This window comes from Nothobranchius furzeri, chromosome 16, assembly GCF_043380555.1.
Source record: "Nothobranchius furzeri strain GRZ-AD chromosome 16, NfurGRZ-RIMD1, whole genome shotgun sequence".
Classification (NCBI taxonomy): Eukaryota; Metazoa; Chordata; class Actinopteri; order Cyprinodontiformes; family Nothobranchiidae; genus Nothobranchius; species Nothobranchius furzeri.
Genome location: NC_091756.1, coordinates 48,999,704 through 49,020,359, shown reverse-complemented (window position 1 = coordinate 49,020,359; position 20,656 = coordinate 48,999,704). Strand labels below are relative to the sequence as shown.

At 44.4% G+C, this 20,656-nt stretch overlaps 2 protein-coding genes across 2 annotated transcripts in view; one reads left to right on the top strand and one right to left on the bottom strand.

Moving 5' to 3' along the window:
- The window catches only part of LOC107387620 (thyroid hormone receptor alpha-B), a 43,405-nt gene extending 24,505 nt beyond the window's left edge, over positions 1 to 18,900 (top strand). Inside the window, exons 6-8 of the mRNA XM_054749378.2 lie at positions 6,603 to 6,749; positions 9,662 to 9,920; positions 18,439 to 18,900. Of these exons, the coding sequence (XP_054605353.1) occupies positions 6,603 to 6,749; positions 9,662 to 9,920; positions 18,439 to 18,689 (657 nt within the window). The 3' untranslated portion in view covers positions 18,690 to 18,900. The remainder of the gene's footprint in view (positions 1 to 6,602; positions 6,750 to 9,661; positions 9,921 to 18,438) is intronic.
- Positions 14,196 to 17,061, bottom strand: LOC139063545 (E3 SUMO-protein ligase ZBED1-like). Its single transcript, XM_070545768.1, has 3 exons — positions 15,339 to 17,061; positions 15,000 to 15,123; positions 14,196 to 14,712 (listed from the first exon to the last, which is right to left on the bottom strand). Exons 1-3 carry the CDS (start codon positions 16,836 to 16,838, stop codon positions 14,324 to 14,326), a joined length of 2,013 nt encoding a protein of 670 aa, XP_070401869.1. The 5' UTR covers positions 16,839 to 17,061; the 3' UTR covers positions 14,196 to 14,323.
- Positions 18,901 to 20,656: the final 1,756 nt, after the last annotated feature.

The window sequence follows — 20,656 nt, the reverse complement described above, 5'->3', positions numbered from 1 at the left end:
CCTCATGCTAATTTGTCACGAGTAAAAAAATCACGAAGGGCGCTCCCGCTTTCTGGCATGGAAACTCCACTCAGATGGGCTGACTCGAACCACACGGTTAGAGTGGCCCCTGCTGAGGTGGTTCAGCTGTCTGATCATGGTGTCCTGGTGGCCACCCTGTGAAGGTGTTCTTGGTGCTGGAGAAGTTTCTCTGAGTGTTGCATGTGCTGTGCTGTGCAGTCGCAACCGTTTAGGCAACGTTGTTCTTAATTCTTTATCTCTGCTGCCAAATCTGCACTGGTCTGACTTTCAGTCACACGTTTCTTTTTTCTCTTCAGTTCTGACTCAGATGAATGGAAACAGATTTTTTCAGGAGAAAATGAAGTTCAGCTGTTTACAGCAGCTGTGTGTGTGTGTGTGTGTGTGTGTGTGTGTGTGTGTGTGTGTGTGTGTGTGTGTGTGTGTGTGTGTGTGTGTGTGTGTGTGTGTGTGTGTGTGTGTGTGTGTGTGTGTGTGTGTGTGTGCACGCATCCATGCATCTGAAGCAGTCAAATTTATTCATGAGCCATTTGCACCATGATATAGTGATTAGCTTGTTCTCTAAAGTAAATGGCAGCATGTAGTTGACCTAGAAAGGAATTCTGCTACAAGTTCATGTTATTAAGATTTTGCAGATAAGGCATCCAGTCATATTGGTTATTGTTTTACAGAAAACATGATCAAAGTAAAGGCCTTTCAAGTATTTAGACTGGGTTAAGTGTGCTTTTGTTCACCATTCTTTCTGTTCAGCTCCTGAGGTCAACTGAAGCATAAATCCTCCCTGCTGACTTTCAGCTCACGTAAATCTCCCATCTTTGATGGGCGCTAAACTTGTGAACTTGAAGCTGTTGATCTCTACAGCATTCACCAAATGTTCAGTGTTCTCCACAGCTAATCAGAATCTGGGTTGTTTTCAAACTTCACAATCAGAAGCAGAAACGAGAGGGATTCGGCGAACATCTGGTTTCAGTTGACCACAGAAGTTGGGTTAAAAGCATCAGTATTTTAAAAATACTCACTTGCAGGATTTGCCCTCATTAGACGTCATAATCTTGGAATGCTGCTCATTGGTCTGTTCAGTGGGTTGTAGTTTCTGATATCTGTCCTGTTTATCAAAAATAAAAACAAGCTGAGGGTTGGACGTCTGTAGATCACTGGGAAAGATGTCATTTATAGGATTTTTTTTTTTGGCGTTAAAGTTGAGTATGAAAGCCAAAATCCTTAGTATCTCACAGTAAAACTCACCAAAGTTTTTAAAAGCAGATGTGAAACAAGATTTTTTTCTTTCAGCTTTTTTAGGAACAAGCTTTTCTTAACTAATGCATGTGAAAAACAGTGGGAGGTCAGCACATAAAATGTTAGGCTGAGGTTTTAGGTTTCCCCCATCTCAATGCATTAAGGTGGATTCCCACTGTTCACCACCATTTAAGGCTGCTTGGCTACAGAAAAATCACTTACACCGTACTTTTGTCAATAATTAAAATTGTTATTTAACACAATTGCTTCCTGGAGTTGTAGTCGTGTCTCTTATTTCTCCTCTTCAGACAAAAACACACTCAGATTACTGCAGCACAGCTTTCATAATAAAAGCACTAGAGTGCTTACTATGATCTGTGTTCACATTACCATTTTTCATGCAGATAGTTGAAGATTTTGAATGAATATCTTCAGAACTGTACATCTTGATCAACAAAATGTTTTGTCTTAAAACAACCAAGTTTTCTGACACTATGAAGCATAAAATGTGCATTTCCATTTTAGATTGGACTAGGGCTGGGCGATGTGGCCTAAAATCACTATCACGATATATTGAGGATTTCATCTCGATAACGATAAATGGATGTTAACTTCAGGTTTGTGCAGAAACAAGAGTTGCCCACTAGATGGGGCTGTCACATGTATTACGTTGAGTCACATTTTTATGGGACTCAAGGTGGTACAGCTTCTTAAAGGGACATGAATGTTGTCAACCTACACACAACTTTTTATTTTTTATTATCAAATTTATTGACGTGTGAAAAATGATCTCGATAAGAGTCAGAAATGTTGATAATGATAAATTTTCGATTTTTTGCCCGATTTTTGGACCTGTTTCTAATTTACTCCAGCGGAGTTAGTCGTGATTAGAATGACCTTTATCATAAAGTCAATGAGGACAACCATACAATGTCCTAACATGAAGCCTATTTAGGATAAAAGTCAAAGAAATATTTTTCTAACATTCACATTGTAGTTTAAATGGTTAATGGCCTGTGTTTGTATAGCAGCTTCTTAGGTTTCTACAACTCCCCAAGGCTCTTCACAACACAATCAGTCATTCACCCATTCACACACTGGTGGGAATGAGCTACGACATAGCCACAGCTGCCCTGGGGCACACTGACAGAGGCGAGGCTGCTGTACCCTGGCCCCACCGGTCCCTCTGACCACCACCAGCAGGCAAGGGGGTTTAAGTGTCTTGCCCAAGGACACAACAGCAGAATTCGCTGGTGGGAGCTGGGATTGAACCTGCAACCTTCCGATTACTGGACAACCTGCTCTACCTGCTGATCTCCTGCTGCCTTCAAACAAACACTAACTGATTAAACATTATGACCAAGCAGCTACAGGAACAAAACAGTGCAAAAAATGTGCAGAAGGACTCATCACGAAACGTCTTCATTTCCCCCACATTTTACCTTCTTTTTATTTGTAATTTTACCACAGCTTCTCTTTTGCCATCTCACACTCCTTGAACTTTTGGCTAATGGAGACAGTCAAGAAGAGGCGCCTGTGCTGACTTTCCATTTAGAGTAAAGATTTGTGCTGCAAATCCTTTGAAAAGGTTTAAAATTCCAGCAACATAGAGTGAGGCTTCGTGACTCACACAGGAAAATTGAGAGCCCTTGAAAACATTTCTGCTTTATTGCATGGCCTCCTGCAGACATCTATTTCTCTACATATGAGGATGTTGGCTTTGCACTCAGCCTGAAGAGAAGCCAGGCCTATGGTTGTTAATATTGGAGTTTTGCTGTTTGTTTGAAGGCTACAGCAGATCTCAATGACCCCTAAGGCCCCATGAAAGGGGTCATTTTCATCCTCTAAGAGACTCATCAGAATAAAAACATTTCATCACAGAGATCACTCTAAACTAATTCATATTGATTTCTCAGGTCCCTTCCCTTCTACAGGCCAAATGGACTCAATTAGAGCACGATGCCTGTCCTCGTGGGAATTTTTCCCTGCTATAGTTTATTTATTTATTTTGTCCAGACTTTGAGTTAATGTAAGAAATTAGGTTCCTTTGGAGAATTGCATGACAAAACCAAAGACTACTTCCAGGATTAGTGCCTGGATTAATACGGTTAATCTACAAACTTAGCTGTAACAATTTGAAACTTCATCACATTCTGCTGGAAAATGCGTAGTGTTGCTGCCAGAACCCATTAAACAGTTTGAAATCTGAGTTAAAGACTGAATTTCTCTGGATCGAGTCCACTTATGCATTCAGCATTTATGGACCTCAGCTGTTCTCCCCGTCTCTCACGAGACTGCTGTTTTCTCAACAGCCAAATGAAAAATGGTCCCAAAGTCCATCAATAAAACCTTAGCTTAGCTTTGGCTTTTGGACAACAAGAGTTTCATCCATCAAAGTCATGATTACAATATTTAGATTTTCCACAAACGTTCACAGACAGGAGGAATGTCCGGGAGATTCAGGTCGTCCTGTTTTATGGTCAATGAATTACTGAAATGATTATTTCTTATCTTACTCATGGCAAGAGACCAGCTTGAGTAAATGACAATGTCTTTGGATTTTTCAAACAGGAGTTTGAAACAACAGTTTACACAGTTATACCTCGGTTGATGCATGCATTACTTATCTGTGCAGTGTTTCTTTGTTTTTTTGTTTGTTTTTTCATCTGATGGTTTTTCATCTGAGAGTTAAATCCACCTAAAATTGCTAAAACCCCTCTAGTACTTTCTAGACATTTTCCCCAAACAGGGTTTTCACAGTTTAAAATGTCTTAAATTAAACTCTTGGTGGTCGCAAATTTACAGCAGACCATTTCTGGCCTTGAAGCATCCAGCTGGAGATTAGGATTAGTACTTTCATCACAAACCTGCCATATCCCATCCCATACACACATTCTGCCCTCTGGAGGATCTACAGGTTTTAAATAGATCTGCAGACAAGGTCTTCAATGACTGTTAGTCATGTCTTAAATTTGTATGTCCATTAATTATTTGCTTTTTTTATTTTATTTTAATGTTGCATTTACACGTTCATTCCATGTGTTGCAGTTCTGTCTGAGGGTTTTGGCTGTTACACTGTGACAAAAATGAATGTCCCATGATGTATCAGCTCAATTGGAAGTACATTTCATCCTTCCTATTGAAATAGTTTTGGTTGCTTTACTTGTGCAACTGGTTTTAGTTTGTTGAGAGAACTAAAATCAATCATTGTAGTTATCCACTATTGGTTTCCTCATTATTAGAAAGTGAGTATTTTGGGGGGTTTGGCTTAAAAACATGTTCCAATAGTTGGCCAAAACATAATTTTTACACTCAAATGTCTTAGAGTAACACTAAACTGTTTACAGTTACTCCACCCTACTGGTTCAAACCAGAAGTACAACTGTCATAAACAACCTTCCTGCTGTAGCTAGCGCTAACAACGAGCTAACACTTAGGGCCTTGATATGCTTGCTGTTTAACAAAGCAAACATGTGTTTAAAATGGCCAAAAACATTACTTGTGTTGATTTGAAGCGTTGTTTGTGAACATCCACCAGAATCAACGCGCTGCATCCGAACGCTGTAATATACAAGTAACCAGTAGGTGGAGTTGAACAAAATGAGTGAGACACACTCACCACGATGACCATCTCTGGTTTAAGGTCTTTCACACTATCTACGATACGGCTGCTTTATTTTTGTCATGATATCAAAATTAACCAGTTACTGATCTCTTCTATTGACGCCATGTTTGTTTTGATTGTGCCCACCCACCCAAACTGCAAGTATATCACAACCCTAGCATGAGCCAAGTCTTAATAAATAAGCCACACTGTTGGACAAAAATTATTACTTACAAGTCCAGAAGCAACAAAGCCAGGTCACCATCACCCCTTCGTAATTCTCGGACCTTTACTTCCAGGCTTCGCATAATGCCATCAAAAACAGAAAAAGGTCTCTTTTTGTCTTTCTCTTGGGTTTTGTTATTGACGGTCGCCAGACTGAAAAAGCTAACTGCTAACCTTTTATTAGCTACTGGCACAGAAAATAGCTAACGACTGATAAGCAGTTAAATAGCTCCCCATAGGGCACCTACCCGCTCCTCTAATCTGTTTCAGCTGTCCCATGTGAAGTTGGTAAAGTTTCTACCAACCCAATCACTGAACCCCACTTTTTAAGGAATTGGTTTGAAGTGTAAAAACTGCTTAGTGTTGCTTTAATGCTGTCAGATGTCCTTTCTGCTAATGTTAGTAAAAGGATTACACAACAGCTTGGAGCATGTACCAGACAAACTTCCATCCATCCATCCAGTGTCTGAACCCGCTTTGTCCATGTAGGGTCGCCTATCGCCCATTGACCGCCTATCTCCAGCGGTCAATGGGGAATTAGGCGGGGTACACCCTGGACAGAGAGCCAGTCCATTGCAGGGCAACACAGAGACACACAGGACAAACAATCATGCACACACACACTCACACTTAAGGACAATTTAGACAGACCAAGAAACCTAACAGTCATGTGTTTGGACTGTGGGAGGAAGCCGGAGTACCCGGAGAGAACCCACGCATGCACAGGGAGAACATGCAGAAAGATCCCAGGCCGGGAAGCGAACCCAGGATCTTCTTGCTGCAAGGCAACAGCTCTAACCACTGTGCCACTACGCAGCCCCCAGACAAACTTGAAAACTCAAAATGTATATTTATAAAACAAAACATAAGAACTGGTTGGTTTTTTGTATTTTGTTAAACTCTCTAGGCCATTTTTGTACTAGAAAGTCTAAAATGACCTTAAAACTAGTGGAAATCCAGCTGAAGGACTAGATTTCTCTGGACTTTCCCATCCAGCTTTCATCTATAATATCTAGAAAGTTTTGTATTCCAAACACTTTCCTTCAAAGTTCTCCATGCTTCCCACTCAGTTATTAATATTTGATGAATATCGACCACAGCAGTAATCAATGTGGAAATGTAAAAAGCCTTGTATACCATCTGATGTGCTCTGAATAAATACCTGCAGTGAATATTATCACATCATGTTCTGTTAGAACTTGTTTTGCATTCAGTCTTCCTGCTGTTGAGTGCTCGTGTGAAGGACAAGATCCGGGCGTGGCACTGCAGATTTTGTAGAAATATTTGGAAGATTATCTAGCGAGCTCTGGCGCCAGATTCTATGGACATGCATGTTCCTGACACTGAAATATAAATACTAAAATAACAAAGAAGCAAATGGTTACAGCTTCATTTTATTTTTCTGTGTGACATTGTTTTAACCTCCTGAATCTTGTGTCTCTGATCGGCTTCTCATGCAGTAACATTTAATTCTGTTTAATTTATTTATTGCACTAATTTTTTGCATTTTCCCATGCAGCCAGACAAAATCGGCCAGTCTCCGGTCACTCCCACGTCAGACAGGGACAAGGTAGACCTGGAGGCCTTCAGCGAGTTCACAAAGATCATCACCCCTGCCATCACCCGTGTCGTCGACTTTGCCAAAAAACTGCCCATGTTCTCTGAGGTGAGTGTTAGCTCATTGTTCAGTGAAGATGTGTTCAATGAGAAACCATTTTTAATGGCTATTTCTGATAATAATGGGTCACTCTGGGTTTTTCATGCAGGCTGAACATGAAAATAGTCTCCTACACCTATCTCCTGCATTAGCTTCTGATAGAAAATAGAAGGTGGAACTCTGGGGTCTGAAAAGCCTGATGGATCTACGTCACACAGACACTTAACATTCAGCTCTTGACTCACAAGAAAGCGCCTTGACTAGTAGAAGCTAACCATTAGCATTAACAACTCCACCACACAGCAGAACTCCTTCAGGCGAGAAGATAAAACATCAACTTTGCAAAGTAAGCCGAGTCAGTGGTAGAGTCGCATTGCTGTCAGCCAATCAGAGATGAGATGTCTAATATCAGGAAGTACAACTCCTGTCGTCAGAAGCTCTCCTCTAATCTGGTAATATTCTAGATCCTGAAACAGGCGCACCAGGGCTTTTTGTACCCAGAGTCAAATGGTAAATTACCTGTATTTGATATAGCACCTGGAGTCCTGGAACCCCCCAAGGCATTTAACAGCACATTCAGTCATTCACCCATTCACAACTGGGTGGTGATGAGCTACGCTGTAGCCACAGCTGCCCTGGGGCACACTGACAGAGGCGAGTCTGCTGTACACAGGCGCCACCGGTCCCTCCGACCTCCAGCATGCAAGGGGGGTTAAGTGTCTTGCCCAAGGACACGACAGTGACAAACTGATTTGTCCGATTGCGGGGCGAGCACTTAACTCCTGTGCCACCGTCGCCCCATCTTAAAAGGCATTCATTCCTATTAGAGACCACTGCAGATGTATTATTAAACGAGAGGGGACAAGCTACGATTTTTATTTAAAATATGACCTCAAATACTATCAGACAGAGGGATTTCATTAGTGTAAAATGTCTGGAAGAATCCATTCCTGAGGTTAAACAATGATAATGAACACTTTTGTTTCTGTAGTAAATGCATGTCTCAGAAAACAAACCCAAGAGCATCTTTAGTTAGTTCTGCTGTGTCAATTAGCAAATGTGTTAGTCTTTGCTGCTTGTAATGAGATGTTGTGTGATTGGTTAATTATAAGGTTGGGTGCATTTTAGTCTGGGGGGACAGCAGCAGTCAACAAGCTGCCTCAGCGTGAATCTGCTATAGGATGAGTCACAGAAGAGGAAAAGTTCCAACTTTTAATGTGTTTAGGTACATAAACCAAATGAAATGATAAATGACCCGCAATTGTGTAGCGCCTTTCAGAGTCAGAGGACTCCAAAGCGCTTTACACTACAGTGTATCCATCCATTCACACACACGTTCACACACTAGTGGTGATGAGCTACAATGTAGCCACAGCTGCCCTGGGGCGCACTGACAGAGGCGAGTCTTCTGATCACAGGCACCAATAGTCCCTCTGACCACCACCAGCAGACAAGATGGGTTAAGTGTCTTGCCCAAGGACACAACGGCAGCATTATCTGTCCAGAACCGGGATCGAACCTGCAACCTTCCATTTACTGGACTATCCGCTTTACCTCTTGAACTACTGCCGCCCCAATGCTCCCCACTTGGAGGGGATTTTTTATTTAAAATTATTTAAAAGTCTAATTCATTCTACTTGTATTCAAACTACACAGCTCTGTTATTTGCTTTCAGATTAAAGTTTTAACAGATAAGGAGAGTTTAGTATTCCAGACCCAGAAACACATAATCATCTGTTTCCAATATAACAGATATTATTAAAGAAGGCATTGTAATCAGATGAAAGATGAGAACCTGTTTAGCTAACATGAGATCTCTTCATGCTGCTGCACCAACTCACTGATAAGGCTTCACAGAAACCGAGTCAGCGGTCATTTAGTCTGTAAAATTAATCTGCAGCTTTCCTCTCAGACTAATTCCGCTGTGAATGCATCACAAGCATTTAGTTTAAGCTTCGGTTACAACATTTACAAGACAAACCAACGCAGTGAAGGCCAATTAATCTGCACAGCCGTCGGTAGGAAATGAGCTTCCATCGAGGTGAGATTAATTCAGCACACTCACTCTGCAGATATATTTAAATGAGTTTTAAGAGGGAGTCTAATATCCCTGTAAATCAGGCTGTTTTAGAAATGATCTGTGTTCATTAGTGAAAACAAATTCCTGCTTCATTTTAATCTATCTTCAAAGTTCTCCTCCTCTTCCTCACTTTTCTGCTTTTCTTCTGTCTGGTTGTTTATTAAAATTTTAGTTGATTTTGATGCCAGTTTTTCGCTGCTTGCATCCGCCCACAATGTGAACCTTTCTAAATGGGATGAAATGAAGACACGTCTGTATTGACTACTAACAAAACAATCCATTAGATGTTTTGTGCTTTTATTTATAAATGTGACTAGTAGCTTGATATTTTGGACTATATCCCTTTTATTATCTTTTGTTGTTTTAGAAAATGGATGATGCTCGCTAACTCAACTGTTTGAATCTTACTTTTTACGACAACAAACAACAAATATTATCTAATTAAAAATATGAAACATAAAAAAGGGCTGAAATTTATAAAGAATTTAAAAAAAACTGGCAAGTTGTCCATCTGCTCCAGTTGGGGTTTTGATATTAGATGATACCTAGCTTTATCGTTTGATGAGACTCAATGTAAACATTTGCTTACAAACAAAACACAGATGTTACGTTACATTTCCTGAAAATTTAACTTAAATTGAATTTAAATAAACATGTAAACAGAGAACCAAAAAGGACCTAGAACACAGCCCTGGGGAACCCCACCGTTACTGTCAGAGTGCTCATCCCACAGGGTTTGTTTTCATTTAGATTTTTTTTTGTCTCTTCCTTTTTTATTTTGTGAAAGCTGATTAAATTCCGATAAAATAATGGTAAACATGGGTTTTTGTTTGTTCACCAGCTGCCTTGTGAAGACCAGATCATCCTGTTAAAGGGCTGCTGCATGGAGATCATGTCTCTGCGAGCCGCCATCCGCTATGACCCCGAGAGCGAGACGTTGACGCTGAGTGGAGAGATGGCCGTGAAGCGAGAGCAGCTGAAGAACGGAGGGCTGGGCATCGTGTCTGACGCCATTTTTGATTTAGGCAAAAGTCTGGCACAGTTCAACCTGGATGACACGGAGGTGGCGCTGCTGCAGGCCGTTCTTCTCATGAGCTCTGGTACGTGGTTGTAAAGGTTGAAGCTGATTTATGCCAGTGCCTTTACTCTGCTTGTTGTTACAAACCAGCTAATTTGTCTGCATTCACAGGTATATCCAAATCCCACTGGGTTAGGATTAGGATTAGGCAATGGTGGCTGAGACACCAAAACACAGAAAATGTATATTTTGACAATTGTGTGTGATATTTTTAATACAATGATTAGATGAAGGACACACTGTATCAGCGGTCCTCCAGGACCACTATCCAACATGTTTTAGTTGTTCCCCTGCTCCAACACAGCTGATGCAATGACTGAATCACCTCTATGTGTGTTGGTGCAGGGGAACCGAAAGCTAGCAAGTAATGGTCCTCAAGCACCAGCATAGAGCAACTCTGTCTGTGTTTCTGCTCCAGCACATCTCCTTGCCTCAGTGGGTGAATGAAAAAGGATAATGGTCCTTAAAGACCATGATTGGACTTCAGTATCCTACATCCTAAAAGGTTTGGGACATTCCCATGTGTGAGAGCTAAAATGAGATTGACCTTAATACCACCTAATATTTGAACTTGTAACTGGTGCTTGCATCAAGTAGCACTTTAGAGCTTTTCACAAACCACTTAGACCAGATAGCTTCCAAAGATCAACATCATTATGTTGCAGCCACTGGGTTTCGCATCGTTTCAAGCTCTCTGTGATGTGCTCTGAATTACTGTGAGGAGTTGTTATATCCCAGGGTGGTTTTATTTTTTTCCCTACCACCTGCAGTAGTTGCTTTATTCTCCCTGCAACTGCATGACTCCACTTCACAAATCAGCTTAAAACCCATTTTTCTGACAGAATTCTGCTTTTGTCAAACTGGATGGATCCCTCCTGATTCAAACGCGGAGTGCCACCTCTAATTACAGTTGCAAAGTGCATTTATGATTGATGTACTTATACATTAAACTGGGTTATGCGGCATTAAACAGCAAGAAAATGAACGCAACAATGACCTCATTTAAATCCTCTTTAAAGTTCATGTTCCAAGCTCAGGTTTTACATCTCCTCAGTGCTTGGCTGGCTCTGGCTTGATAAATGGTAAATAACCTGAACTTGTAAAGCACTGTTTTGAGTCAGAGGACTCCAAAGCGCTTTACACTGTCATCATTCATCAGTTCACAAACACACATCCATTCGAAGGATCTTTCATGGCGGTTAAAACGAAGAGTCGGAGTACCCGGCCCGGAGGGTTACCGGGGTCCCACCCTGGAGCCAGGCCTGGGGTTGGGGCCCGTGAGCGAGCGCCTGGTGGCCGGGCTTTCGCCCATGGGGCCCGGCCGGGCCCAGCCCGAACCGGATACATGGGCTCGTCCAACTGTGGACCCACCACCCGCAGGAGGAACATGAAGGGTCCGGTGCAATGCGAATCGGGTGGCAGACCAAGGCGGGAGCCTTGGCGGTCCAATCCCCGGACAAGAAAACTAGTTTTTGGGACATGGAACGTCACCTCGCTGGCGGGGAAGGAGCCGGAGCTTGTGGCAGAGGTTGAGCGGTACCGGCTAGATATAGTCGGACTCACCTCGACACATTGCATTGGCTCTGGAACCCGAGACCTGGAGAGGGGTTGGACACTCTACTTTGCTGGAGTTGCTCCGGGTGAGAGGCGGAGGGCTGGGGTTGGCTTTTTGTTAGCCCCGAGACTCTCTGCCTGTGTGTTGGGGTTTACCCCGGGGGACAAGAGGGTAGCTTCCTTGCGCCTTCGGGTCGGGGAACGGGTCCTGACTGTTGTTTGTGCTTATGGGCCAAATATCAGTTCAGAGTACCCACCCTTTTTGGAGTCCCTGGGACGAGTGCTAGATAGTGCTCCATCAGGGGACTCCATTGTCCTGCTGGGGGACTTCAGTGCTCACGTGGGCAATGACAGCTTGACCTGGAGGGGTGTGATTGGGAGGAACAGCCCACCTAATCTGAACTCGAGCGGTGTTTTGTTATTGGACTTCTGTGCAAGCCGCAGTTTGGCCATAACGAACACCATGTTCGAACATAAGGATGCCCACCGGTACACTTGGTACCAGGGCAGCCTAGGTCACAGGTCGATGATAGATTTTGTAGTCGTATCATCTGACCTGCGGCCGTATGTTTTGGACACCCGAGTGAAGAGAGGGGCGGAGCTGTCAACTGATCACCACCTGGTGGTGAGTTGGATCAGATGGCAAGGGAACATGCCGCGTAGACCTGGCAGACCCAAACGCATAGTGAGGGTCTGCTGGGAACGCCTGGCAGAAGAACCTGTCAAGACGGTCTTCAACTCCCACCTCCGGCAGAGCTTTGACCACGTCCTGAGAGCAGTGGGGGACATTGAGTCCGAGTGGGCCTTGTTCCACTCTGCGATTGTCGAGGTGGCTGTTGCTAGCTGTGGTTGTAAGGTGGCCAGTGCCAGTCGTGGTGGCAACCCCCGTACCCGCTGGTGGACACCAGAGGTTCGGGGAGCCGTCAGGCTGAAGAAGGAGGCCTACAGGGCGTGGCTGGTCTGTGGGTCTCCGGAGGCAGCAGACAGGTACCGGATAGCCAAGCGGGGTGCAGCAGTGGCAGTTGCCGAGGCAAAATCTCGGGCGTGGGAGGAGTTTGGTGAGGCCATGGAGAAAGACTATCGATCGGCTCCAAAGAGGTTCTGGCAAACTGTCCGGCGCCTCAGGAGAGGAAGGCAGCAACTCGCTCACACTGTTTACAGTGGGGATGGGGAGCTGCTGACGTCAACTGAGGCTATAGTCGGACGGTGGAAGGAATACTTTGAGGAGCTCCTCAATCCCACCAATGCGCATTCCGAGGAGGAACCAGAGCTGGGAGGCCTGGGGATGGACTGTCCGATCTCGGGGGCAGAAGTTGCTGAGGTAGTCAAACAACTACACAGCGGCGGAGCCCCGGGGGCGGATGAGGTTCGTCCTGGGTATCTCAAGGCTATGGATGTTGTAGGGCTGTCATGGTTGACACGTCTCTACAACATTGCGTGGTCATCGGGGGCAGTTCCTAGGGAGTGGCAGACCGGGGTGGTGGTCCCCATCTTTAAGAAGGGTGACCTGAGGGTGTGTTCCAACTATAGGGGGATCACACTCCTCAGCCTCCCTGGAAAGGTCTACGCCAAGGTACTGGAGAGGAGGGTCCGATCGATAGTTGAATCTCAGATAGAGGAGGAGCAATGTGGTTTTCGTCCTGGCCGTGGAACTGTGGACCAGCTCTATACCCTTGCAAGGGTGATGGAGGGGGCATGGGAGTTTGCCCAACCAATCCACATGTGCTTTGTGAATTTGGAGAAGGCTTATGACCGTGTCCCCAGGGGCACCCTGTGGGGGACGCTCCAGGAGTATGGGGTGGGTGGCTTTCTGTTAAGGGCCATTCAGTCCCTTTACCAGAGGAGCGTGAGTTTGGTCCGCATAGCCGGTAGTAAGTCGGACCTGTTCCCAGTGAGGGTTGGACTCCGCCAGGGCTGCCCTTTGTCACCGGTTCTGTTCATCACTTTTATGGACAGAATTTCTAGACGCAGCCGTGGTGTGGAGTGTGTCGAGTTTGGTGGCAGGAGAATCTCGTCTCTGCTTTTTGTGGATGATGTGGTCCTCCTAGCTTCATCCAGCTCTGACCTTCAGCTCTTGCTGGGTAGGTTCTAGGGATGCACATCTCTCTGTGAAAAACGATTCAATATGAATCTAGATGCACAGGTTACGATTCAATTCAAAAACGATATCCTTTTATTACAGACCGATTCGAAACGGTTCGATTCGATTTTTAACGATTCGATACGGTAAGAATAACTAAACAATTAGATTCTCTAGTTTATATTCGTTGAACATATTTTATAAAGAAAATAACACAGTTCTGTTAAAGTGACAGTACCACATTTATTTTCAAATATGTAAAAAAAAACATGTCTTAAGCATTGTGGCTTTATGGCACTTGTAGGAAAAAGAAAAAAAGAAAAACAGAATACCAAAACCACATGTTACTATTCTTATTTTTAGGCATGGAGATATGTGGTTGGATTGCTGGATGGGAAGTCCAGAGGTAAAAGTAGCAAGACTAGTTATAAAAAAGTGCAAGATTTCAGCCTGAGCTTGTTTTGAACACTAGAGGTAGGTAACAAAGTGCAACATTTTCATGTAAACAAGTCACACACCTATAAACCGTAACCTGATGATTAGCTGATTAGCCTCATCTCAAAATGTAGCCTCAAGCCTGGGGAACCACAGTGGAACGACAAAGCAGCAACATCATTCTTAACTCAACAATGCTCAATAGTGGCAAGTGCTTCATGCACAAAATTAGAGTAAATAAATATAACTAAAATCAAACTGCTGCTTTTTGACCAGATAAAGGTATTTCTATCCAATCAGAAACTGAAAAATAGCTCACTTCACTTACAGAACGCCTGTGAATGTTCTCTGTCATTTTACTCCTGATCACTGTTGTTTTTTTTTTTTTTGGAGGGCAGATTTTTCTTCAGGAAAATGAGCTGATCCACATGCTCATGTTTGAGTAGGCTGCGTTTTGTGGAAACAATATCTCCAGCAGTACTGAACACCCGTTCAGAGGCCACACTAGTGGCTGGGATGCAGAGGTATCTTTTAGCAAGAGATGACAGCAGTGGCAAGTCCTGCTGCTCTTTCCACCACTGTAGAGGATTTTCTTCCAGAGGCAATGAAGCACGCTCTCTGTACCTTTTGACTTCTTCACTGGCCTTGTCTCTCACAGATGTAGCCGCCATCCTCACTTCAAAGTCTTTTCCCAACAGCTGGTCCAAGGCAGATATTTTCTTCTTTTTGAAAGGAGGGAGATCATCTAAAAAAAAACAAACAAAACAAAAAAAAAAAACAATTACCATATGTTACTGACTTTGTTTGCCATGCCTCAGTGGTGCTTTACTTTGTAGCTGACATAACCCAATCATATCTTTATTCATCTGATGTTCAGAATGAATTACTCTTGTAAACATATGATTAAACCCGGTCTTTGCATGCTAATTCTCATATTTTATGTGTTTTTGTAATATGGTAATATTTTAGATCTGTAGCATGAGTTTATACTAGCGTCAACCCATTATTGATCACGGTATAAAATATACAAACCTTCTGGCTCATGTTGGGTCTGAGGGGCATCAATCCTGATGCCCAGCTCTCCAAGGGCAGGTTCAGTCTGGCATGGAGTGGTCTGCAGTGGGCCTCCATGGACTGGATCCCCTGTTGCCAAAGCCTAGAAAAATGAAATATAAAAGACAGCTTGTGTACAAAATCAAACAAACATTAACAGTAGTCAGGATAAATCTAATAATACCAAATTATAGATTAATACAATGCACTGTAATGTGTATGTTTAGAACAAAGCTCATTTACAAACCACAAAATACACAATACAGTATTATGTATTTTAACAAAATTAATTAAATGATGAGGTGTTTCCAGGTGTACCTTGTTATGCAGGGATGTAGCTTTTGCTGTTATGTTTGCGAACGTCCGCTCAGCATCATGGTCCGTCAGGAAGGGCAGAGACTTGAAGCGGGGATCCAGAGCTGCTGCAGTGTGGAACAGATCCTCCAGGCCAGTGTAGCGCTTCTCCAAGTCCTCTCTGAATGCTTGTTTCATCTCTCTGATTACTACCGAGTCTTCATCTGCTGCTTCAAATGTCTTTTTAAGCTTTTCTCTGACAGGGGAAATCACTGAGAGTGTGGGCCGCTTGTCTTCACACATGCTGATCGTCACAAGTTTGACTGGCACCATCAGCTTCACAATGTCTTCAACATCACAGAAGTCTTTGTCCTTCAGAGTGTTAAGCTCTTCTCCTCTTCTGAGATCCCTGGACATGAGTGCAGCAGAGATGGCAGGCTGTTGTTCGAGTACCCGTTCAAGCATAATCTGGGTACTATTCCACCGGGTGGACACGTCTTGGATGAGTTTGTGGGTAGGCAAAGCAAGTTGTTTCTGTTTGTCTTGTAGAATTTCTGCTGCCCTGACACTGCGGTGAAAAAAGCCAACCACTCTTCTCACCTTTCCCAGCAACCTTGCTACTGTGTCCATTTTGAAGGCTTTCTGTGTGGCCAGATTTATAGTGTGTGCAAAGCACATGAGGTGAGGAGTCATTTCTGCTTCCACGCCAGCTAAAACCATGTTTGTGGCGTTGTCAGTCACCAGGGCTGGCTCTTTATCTAGAATCTTCCAGTCAACACATGCCTGTTTCAGCAGAGCACCTACATTCTTCCCAGTGTGGGATCCTTTGAATGCCCGGGTCTGTAAGACGTAAACATGTAACTCCCAATCCGGAGCGATGTGTTGGGCTGTGATGGTCACATATGACTCCGTCGCACATGACGTCCAAGCATCAGTAGTTATTGCCACTCTTTCTGCTTTTGCCAGTTTTTCTTCAACTTGGCTCTTAACCTGGGCATACAGCGCTGGCATACACGTGTTGGTGATATGATTTCGGGACGGTATCTTATATCTGGGCTCTAATGTATGAATCAAATCTTGAAATCCTTCCCACTCGACAATATTGTAAGGACATAATCCTTTGGCAATAAAACGTGTTATTGATGCCGTGATTTCCCTAGCGCGTGCTGAGTTTTGACCAAGTCGCTGGAAAAAAGTAGGAATGGCGTTCTCCGTCCTTGCCTGTTTGCCACTGGTTCCTGCACGCTTCTGCTCGGTAAACTCACCGTACTCTTCACCGTGTTTTCTCTTTGCATGCTGGTCCAGATTTGTAGTGCTCCCGGAGTAGGTCAACGAGGCTCTACAAAGTTTACAAATAGCATGGCTTCTGTCGAGCTTCCCCGCCATCTTATAAAACCCAAACACTGTCCAAACCTTGGATTTTTGTTTTCCCGGTGCGTTGAAAATCTGTCTCGGTGTATTATCACGTCTTTCGCCCAGGCTAATGTTGTTGGTCTCCGCCTCCTCCATTTTTCGTGTTGTCATTTGAGCTAACAGCTAGTCACTGGCAGCTATCGTGTTTAGCGGGGTAGCTGCTTCTTTGGGTTTGCGGGGTAGCTTAAGCTCTCGCGATGTTTTAGCGATTCTGGCGCCTGGCCTACGTATGATGCAGCCAAACGACTCAAAATCTCGCGATACCCGATCGATGACTCTAGAACCGATTCATCTATGAGTTCAGGTCTTTTCCCTATCGATTGAGGAGGCTGCTACCGATGCACCCAAATCTCTCACTTGTTAACAGAATATCCGGTCGCATCGGTTTATCTCTCACAACCCTAGACTAGGTTCGCGGCCGAATGTGAAGCGGCTGGGATGAGGATCAGCACCTCCAAATCTGAGACCATGGTTCTCGACCGGAAAAGGGTGGCTTGCCACCTCCGGGTCGGGGGAGAGGTCCTACCTCAAGTGGAGGAGTTTAAGTATCTCGGGGTCTTGTTCACGAGTGAGGGTAGAAGGGATCGGGAGATCAACAGGCGGATTGGTTCGGCGTCTGCAGTGATGCGGACGCTGAGCCGATCTGTCGTGGGGAAGAGGGAGCTGAGCCAGAAAGCCAGGCTCTCGATTTACCGGTCGATCTACGTCCCAATCCTCACCTATGGTCATGAGTGTTGGGTAATGACCGAAAGAACGAGATCGCGGATACAAGCGGCCGAAATGAGTTTCCTCCGTAGGGTGGCCGGGCTCAGCCTTAGAGATAGGGTGAGGAGCTCGGACATTCGGGAGGGACTCGGAGTAGAACCGCTGCTCCTCCGGATCGAAAGGAGCCAGTTGAGGTGGTTTGGGCATCTGGTCAGGATGCTTCCTGGACGCCTCCCCGGGGAGGTGTTTCGGGCATGTCCTGCCGGCAGAAGGCCCCCGGGTCGACCCAGGACACGTTGGAGAGGTTACATCTCCAATCTGGTCCGGGAACGCCTTGGGGTCCTGCCGGAGGAGCTGGTGGACAAGGCCGGGGAGAGGACGGCCTGGAGCTCCCTAATTGGGATGCTGCCCCCGCGACCCGGACCCGGATAAGCGGAGGAAGACGAAGACGAAGACATCCACACGTTAAAGGGGACACTGTGTAGCCGCAGCTGCTCTAGGGTGCACCAACAGACGTGAACCAACAATGTTTAGTCAGATGTAGCTTCTTTCAATTCAATAAAAAAATTATAATCAATCCCTAAGACAAATTAGAATTTATCATGTAATTATTACACTAATTTTGAAATATGTTTAATTCATATAATTGTTTTTTAGATTTATATTTTTTTTTTTTCAGAAACAAATCAGTAAATGCTTTATATGATTTCTCTGCAGAGGCTAGGCAGAGACTCAATATAAGACTTTAGACTTTTAATCTGCAGTTAGTAATTGTTTTTCATCTGTCATAAAACTCCAAGACGTGACCAAAATGTTTTAAAGCATAGATATAGACATAAAACACACAAACAAACACGTAGAAATGAAATTTTGCAGACACATTATTCACTGTTCATACAGTTTTGGCTAAGGCAAACATTTTCAGTCGTCAGTTAACTTGTTTTCCCATAACTTTTAAAACATCCATCTCGTTTCCAACCCTGTCCTCCTCTCATCACCTCCACAGACCGTTCAGGACTCACCTGTATGGACAAGATTGAAAAGTGCCAGGAGACCTACCTGCTGGCGTTTGAGCACTACATCAACTACCGCAAGCACAACATTCCCCACTTCTGGCCCAAGCTCCTGATGAAGGTGACAGACCTGCGGATGATCGGGGCGTGCCACGCCAGCCGCTTCCTCCACATGAAGATGGAGTGTCCCAACGAACTCTTCCCCCCGCTCTTCCTCGAGGTCTTCGAGGACCAGGAGGTGTGAAATGCAGATCTCATACTGCGTTTTGGGAAGTCAATAGGAGATGGGCTAGGTGATGGAGATGGAGGAAGAGTCTCATTGGCAGGAATCTGTGCTCACAGTTTGTGGTTTCAAAACTGGAAAAAGTGAAAGAACACACCAGCAACAGGAGAGTGAAACAAATGGGAGGAGTACCTCTCCTCCACCTCTTTTTCCTCTTTACTCCTGTTTATCCGTGTGGGGGCCCTTCTGTCTAATCATGATGTCTTATCCAGTAAGAGTTGTAGCCCTTTGCCAAGACACACACACACGCACACACACACACACACACACACACACACACACACACACACACACACACGCACACACACACACACACACACACACACACACACAGCTTGTTTCACCTCAGTTCTTCAGGGCAGCGCTCTCCGGAGAGGACATTTTCTCTCTTTGTTTTTGTTTTTGTTTTTTTTGTTTTTTGTTTTTTGCTGTGGTCACTCGTGTTTTTGAAGCCCATGATTCCAGTGTCAATGCTGGCCTGCAACTCTCAGTATTATTTCTGAATAAGTGTTAAAGCTGTCATTCAGAAAATCTGGACAACAACACATAACTCCTCACGGTCCTGCAGGCAATCAGCAAACACTGCAACGCTGAAGTATCAGCAGACGCATTTCTCTGGTGTGAGATGGCTGAAATGAAGCAAAGCTACCAGTTTTCAATGACCCTACTCAATCTGAGCCGTTACTGCTGTTGTTTTTGTGTTTTTGGAGCTGCTGCTTCTCTCAGATCCCACTGAAACAGGTGCTATATTTATGAAAAAATAACAAGGCTACTCCAGTTTGGTGTCATTGTGCTGTCTGCCTTTAAAACACACGCAGACCTTGGCTTCAAATCTACCTTTGTCACTGGACCGGCTCCTGTGACATACGACACACACACACGCATACACACATACATGCACGCACACACACACACACACACACACACGCATACACACATGCAAACGTACAACTTCACCTCAGAGTAACATAAATGCCTCATTTTACTGTTCTCACTGCACGTCAGTGTTTTGTTGCTGGCCCTAACCTGCCGGGTTTTTCTACAGAGTCCCCTTCTCCTGGACTCAGCTCGTGTGGCCCCTCCAGGCATCCATACACACTTGCCTTTTGTTAGTTTTGTTATTTTTTAAAACCATGGGTGTCACTGAGAGTGGGCAGAAATGCCCAGAAGGCTACCATTTACCTCAAAATGGACACACCCCAGTGATGGGGCAGACGTTGCTGCCCCACAGTGTCAGGCACTACCTCACTTCTCTGCCTTTAGCCAGACATACACCAGTCTAGACACACATGTTCATAGTTTTTTTTTTTGTTTGTTTGTTTATTTTTTGTCAGAAAACACACAAACACACACACTTGGTTCAGATGAATTAAAGACAGGAGGGCCAACCATCACCCCTGCAAGGTTTCCCCACCTCCAGGGAATGGTACCCATCACATCTGGGTTTGTCTCGTTTTCTGTTCTTTGGGACCAAGTGTCATCCTTTTGGACATGTTGCTCTACCCGTTTCTGTCAAATAAAGCAGAGGCAGACTCTCAGCTGCTGCAGAGGACAGGCTGGACCCCGTCTCAGGAGGGTGGACAGGACTGAAAAGCAGCAGTGGCTTCACCCCCGAAACAGAAAGCATAGAAAGGTGTTGGCATCAATGTTCCAGGTATGGTCGCCACTGAGCGTTGGACAGCAGCAGATGGATTTCTCTCAGTTCTTTTATTTTTTATTTCCTCACCACTATGACCGCAATCTCACCTGTCAGTCATCCGTGGCAGATATCAAAGCTACGAAACCAGGATTTGTTCACCGAGCCCACTCTGTTCATTCCAGTTCTGGGGCCAAGCCAAATCTAAATGGGTTTACCACTCAGACGATAACATGGCCACTTTTACAGGATGATTACAGCCATCGGAGAAACAATCAAGTCATGAAGAAAG